Raw genomic sequence first — 6,144 nt, 5'->3', positions numbered from 1 at the left:
ATCGTGTCTATAAACACAAAAAATAGATATTGTAATAGTTTTAATTACTCAAACTGTATTTGACATTCAGCATATTATTTAGACTTATATGTTAATTATAACCTTAATTTAGAATAAAGATGATTTACTATTAGCAAGAGCGCTCTGAAAATTTTTAATGAAAATATTTAGTTTAATTTTTACTTCAAGAAAGTTGATAATTTAAAAGATGTTAAATATAAACATGTCTTCTTTGTTTCCCTGTGAACCAGCTGTGTTTCACAGGCTGTTTGTGTTCAGAGTCAGAGAGCTGTGTCTCTCTCCAGTCAGAGGTTTTTGTACGACCACTCAGTCAGTTTGTATCACTGTGGTGGACTTTCGGTGGAGGAACCAGGCTGGATGTTGGAAGTAAGTCAAATTTTGTGGTTATTTTATTATTTCAAGAGTAATCGTTTGTTTGAAGGATCTACATTGAACTCTATAAAGTAAAATTTTAAAGAATTTTAAAGTCTACAACTTTGTTGGAAGTAAGTTTGTGCTCAAATGTCAAATCATTGAACATCATTTTCCTGTGAGCTGAACTCAGTCACATCACATTTTTGTTTCGCTCCTTTACTGAACCTGTCCTCACGTGTTCCATTTTTAAACAGGAACAATTTAAAGGATTAAAGAAAATGTACTCTTTAAACCTGCTGCAGAATTAAAAGGACTCAGGACAGTGTGACTGGAGATCATTTCTTAGTGTTTCTGACACATCTGTTAGTTTTAAAAATGTCCCACTTTGTCTTTGACCTCAGTTTGAAACTGTCTGAGAATATTTATCTTGTTTAAATCTGGCTTATGTTGAAATATTCTGACGGGTTCGGTTTAGCAGATAACGTCTTTATCAGTGAAATGATCAGCTGGTGATAGTTTAACAGTAATTATGATTGTAGAAATGCACCAAATGAAATGATTAAAATGTTGAATGTAAATAACTGAATATTTGTTCAAAGTGTGTTATATTTTGTATTAAACACTAAAACCATGCAGATAATTAGAAGTTGATGCTGAAGATAATTACTGAGATGCTGTGTAACAGTTTGGCCCCAGTGCAGTTTGTTGAGCTTCAGGTCACATGAGGACTGTGAGTGCGCTGATGTGCATGACAGCTTTGTTAAAGGGAAGTGAAACACTGTGTGAGTGAGTGACTGGTGGAGCAGAAAAACATCTGTCAGAAAGTCCTTAAAGGAGAAGATCTGCTCTCACACAGTGAAGGCGTTACTGCCAGCTGTGCCGTGTGCTCCCTGTCCTCTAAGCTGATTGGTGTCTCCTAGGTGACGCTCGTCCCACCCTGACGGTGCTGCCCCCCTCCAGAGAGGAGCTGCAGCAGGGGAAGGCCACGCTCATGTGCCTGGCCAACAAGGGCTTCCCCTCAGACTGGAGTCTGTCCTGGAAGGTGGACGGCAGCAGCAGCAGCAGCTGGGAGGAGGGCAGGAGCCCAGGGGTGCTGCAGGAGGACGGCCTCTACAGCTGGAGCAGCACCCTGAGGCTCCCTGCAGACCAGTGGGAGAAGGTGGGCTCTGTGACCTGTGAGGCCACCCAGGGCTCCCACACTTCTCTCTCACAGACACTGAGGAGAGACCAGTGTTCCCAGTCCTGAGCTGACTCTCTCTCTTTTTCTGTCACTCGTCTTTGTTTTGTTCATCATTTCACTGTTTGACACAATAAAGATTCATTCAAAGAAACTCTCGTTCCACTTCTGCCCTTTTTAACTGAGCTTAAATTTAAATTTTTTAGTTCACCGTTATTCATACAGGTAGTCCCACTTGTACAGCATCAGAGTCTGAATGCGAAATGTTTCAGAAAAACATATTAAAGTTACAACAATAAAAGAAACACCAAAGTACCTCAAACTGTTTAATATTTAAGAAGTTCCCAGTGTTCAATCACACATTGTTGTCAACTCTTAATGATGACATTAAAATAACTTGTTGTTATAGAGACTGAGACCCCCACGGCCTCATCCACCTGCGACTGTCTAAATAAGGCTGATAGGTGGTGCAGAGTTCAGAAACACACATGTGATTGTACTGGTGTTCATTTGACTTTAACACACTATTATAATATTTAATGAGAATTATCCGATGCTCAGAAATGAGTGGGAGGAGTCATTCTGTGGTACGATCCTGTAATAGTAGATGTCACTGTTTTTATAACAGCACGTGGATAAAACGTGCTTTCATCATTAAACAACATCTTTAATTTCCTATATAAAAGTCTACAATGTAAACAATAAAAAACATCCATACTTAATGTTTTAGTATTTGTAAATGGCCTGCATTTGTGTTATTAAAATGATCATCAACAGAATTTTTCAAAACTGACTTAGAAAGTTCAGTTTTTGTTAAACTGAAATGTGTTAGTATAACCTGATGAGCTGCACAGTGTTTGTTTCCTTCACAGCTAAGTTAGTCTTTAGTCTGAGTGCAGCTGTTGAGACAGTTCCTCTAAAGCTGAGGGAGGTTTTTGTACGGCGCTGTATCGCTGTGTGAACAAGTTGCTACCCTGCTGACAGTAATAAACTCCTGAATCTTCAGCCTGCTCAGAGTGAAGTCAGTACCAGATCCACTTCCACTGAAACGATCTGAAACTCCAGACTGACGATTTGTAGCTTTATAAATCAGGAGTTTAGGAGCTTTGCCAGGTTTCTGAAGGTACCAGTGAAGCCAGTCACCAACACTTGTACTGGTTCTACATGTGATGGAGACAGACTGCCCTGCAACCACAGACTGAGCTCCAGGAGACTGAGTCACGATGATTTGTCCTGATGAACCTGGAAAAGATGGAAAAAAGGAGAAGGGTTACTGAGACAAATCCAGCGTGGAGAAAGATGATCAGCATCCAAACAGAAGATGGAGAACAGATGGAAGAAGGTCACTGCTGCTGGTTTCAGTGTTCACGCTGAAGCCACGCGCTCACAGAGAGTCTCACCCTGAACAAGGAGCCCCAGGGTGGCCAGCAGTAGAGTCAGTGACATCATCATTGTGCTGCCGGCGTGTCAGTGTCTCTGAAAGGCCTGGACAGACACTGATCAACACTGGCCTCTTAAGGGCTGTGAGCAGAGGCAGGACACGTATGCAAACACACAGAGTCAGTCAGCTGGAGCCGTCCTCAGCACATCACCACCTTTCCTTCTCACTCGTGGCTCTACTCGCTGTTTTTCTCATGCAAACTATGATATTACCTTCACAGTTTTACATATTCCAGAATTAGTTGGTCGCAAAGATAGAACATTTTTAAACTAAGCAGTCTGGTACGATGGCAGCGTTCACACTGCCGGTGACTTGATTGCAGTCAGGTGTGAAGGCTGATTGGAGTCTCCACCTGAAGGTGGAGCCCAGTGCTATGAAAAATCCCACACTCAACAGGCCCATGACAACATGATAACAGTGGGTGGATTATATTCTTAAACTTAGTTACAGCACTTTCAGAAAGACATCTACTGTGATAAAGTCTACTCTCCACTGCTGTGTAATCAATGATTGTAAATGTAAATGTTATCAGGAAATGATTAGGCAGGAGAGGGTTTTCAGGAAACTAATAACAGAAACACACATGTGATTGTACTGGTGTTCATTTGACTTTAACACACTATTATAATATTTAATGAGAATTAACAGATGCTCAGAAATGAGTGGGAGGAGTCATTCTGTGGTACGATCCTGTAATAGTAGATGTCACTGTTTTTATAACAGCATGTGGATAAACGCGCTTTCATCATTAAACAACATCTTTAATTTCCTATATAAAAGTCTACAATGTAAACAATGAAAAACATCTATACTTAATGTTTTAGTGTTTGTGTTATTAAAATGATCATCAACAGAATTTTTCTAAACTGACTTAGAAAGTTCAGCTTTTGTTAAACTGAAATGTGTTAGTATAACCTGATGAGCTGCAGGGTCTTTATCAGTGAAATGATCAGCTGGTGATAGTTTAACAGTAATTATGATTGTAGAAATGCACCAAATGAAATGATTAAAATGTTGAATGTAAATAACTGAATATTTGTTCAAAGTGTGTTATATTTTGTATTAAACACTAAAACCATGCAGATAATTAGAAGTTGATGCTGAAGATAATTACTGAGATGCTGTGTAACAGTTTGGCCCCAGTGCAGTTTGTTGATCTTCAGGTCACATGAGGACTGTGAGTGCGCTGATGTGCATGAGAGCTTTGTTAAAGGGAAGTGAAACACTGTGTGAGTGAGTGACTGGTGGAGCAGAAAAACATCTGTCAGAAAGTCCCCGCAGAAGGCCACGCTCATGTGCCTGGCCAACAAGGGCTTCCCCTCAGACTGGAGTCTGTCCTGGAAGGTGGACGGCAGCAGCAGCAGCAGCTGGGAGGAGGGCAGGAGCCCAGGGGTGCTGCAGGAGGACGGCCTCTACAGCTGGAGCAGCACCCTGAGGCTCCCTGCAGACCAGTGGGAGAAGGTGGGCTCTGTGACCTGTGAGGCCACCCAGGGCTCCCACACTCCTCTCTCACAGACACTGAGGAGAGACCAGTGTTCCCAGTCCTGAGCTGACTCTCTCTCTCTTTCTGTCACTCGTCTTTGTTTTGTTCATCATTTCACTGTTTGACACAATAAAGATTCATTCAAAGAAACTCTCGTTCCACTTCTGCTCTTTTTAACTTGCACAGATTGAGATCCTTTCACAATAAACACAGTTGTTCTTCACTCAGGGGTTTCAAACTCGTGGCAGTATATGGGCAGCAAGTGGCCACTTGCTGCCCATATATTGACGTGAAGAAATAAAATGCAGTTTGTCCCTTGAAGTGACTTTTTTGTTTGTTGTTAAGTGCAAAGTTCTTTAAAAAAACAAAAATGATTTAATATGACTGCAACATGAGCAGAGAGTACAAACATGCTGAGGTTCAGTGACTAATGTGTTCACTTATGTCTGCATTTTGATTCTGTTAAGTACGAACACAATGACAGCAGACGTACTGCTACATGTCTGCAGACAGAGGACCAATGACTTTATTTGGCAGTTCAATGAAAGGCTTCAGTTAGTTAAGAAGGAGGAAAAAGAATACCATACCATACCATACCACCTTTATTTATAAATCACTTTAACATAAAACCAGAGTTCACAAAGTGCTGTACATGCTAAAAGCATAAGTAAAGAAAATTAAAATGAGATAAGATAAAATAAATAACTAAAAAACTAAAATAAATTGAAACATGTCAAAACAAATTGAGTCAACCCCTCTAATCAATGCCAAAGGCTTCAGCGAATAAATATGTTTTAAGAAGACTTTTAAATTCAGAGACAGAAGAGGCCTGCCTAACATGCAAGGGTAGATCATTCCACAACTTTGGAGCAACTACAGCAAAAGCACGATCACCTTTAGATTTATACTTAGTTTTTGGTACCTTAAGGAGCTGCTGATTGGCGGACCTAAGGGAACGGGCAGGTTTATATGGTTGTAGTAGCTCCGAGAGGTAGGGGGGGGCCAGGCCATTAAGAGATTTAAAAGCAAATAAGAGAATTTTAAAAACAATCCTAAAATGTACAGGTAGCCAGTGGAGTGAAATTAAAATTGTGTTCATGTTATACAATATACAATATACAATATACAATATGTGAATCTGTGTTCATGTTATACAATATTCAAATAAAAAAACAACCAAACAAAACACTTTTTGGAAATATTTGTGTTCTTTCTTTCTTCTTCTTCTTCTTTTTTTTGTACTACTTGAACACTAAAGTGGCCGTCCAATAAGACGACAGTGTCAGCTTTGGCCCACGGCTCATTTGACACCCCTGATCTTAAATGAAAGCACAACTATGTCAGTTTTCTTTTATTTATAACTTACAATCCTACGTTCCAAAATCATTTCACTCACCTGCATTCAGACCATGTTAACATTTATTATCGCTGCCACTGAAATCTTCCTCCTTACATATTCTCAGAGTCTGGAGGAAAAACCAAAGCACTCAGTGTATTTTATACTGAACTTTTTCAGAGCACACAACATAACGAGTCTGCTGGTACTGAAACCTGTTGTGGACATTTTCAGTTCTTAAAAATAACGTCTGGGAGTAGCGACACACATGCAAACACAGAGTCAGTGAGCTGTAACTGTCCTCAGCACATCACTGATGAAACTTTTGTCAA

At 40.2% G+C, this 6,144-nt stretch overlaps 1 pseudogene and 1 gene segment (V, D, J or C); one reads left to right on the top strand and one right to left on the bottom strand.

Annotated features, from left to right (window-relative positions):
- Nucleotides 1–230: 230 nt before the first annotated feature.
- Nucleotides 231–1,706, top strand: LOC106675653 (Ig kappa-b4 chain C region-like; the record flags this gene model as incomplete). The annotated part of the segment is given in 2 exon segments: nucleotides 231–387; nucleotides 1,296–1,706. Coding segments are annotated over 2 exon segments (483 nt in total), but the record flags the coding sequence as incomplete, so codon positions are not given.
- Nucleotides 1,707–1,765: 59 nt separating this feature from the next.
- On the bottom strand, nucleotides 1,766–2,998 carry LOC112430190 (immunoglobulin kappa variable 1-5 pseudogene; annotated as a pseudogene).
- Between the last annotated feature and the right edge of the window lie 3,146 nt (nucleotides 2,999–6,144).

Source organism: Maylandia zebra, linkage group LG22 (assembly GCF_041146795.1).
Source record: "Maylandia zebra isolate NMK-2024a linkage group LG22, Mzebra_GT3a, whole genome shotgun sequence".
Taxonomy (NCBI): Eukaryota; Metazoa; Chordata; class Actinopteri; order Cichliformes; family Cichlidae; genus Maylandia; species Maylandia zebra.
Note: the sequence above shows the minus strand (reverse complement) of the source record. Positions and strands in the feature narration are given on the sequence as shown.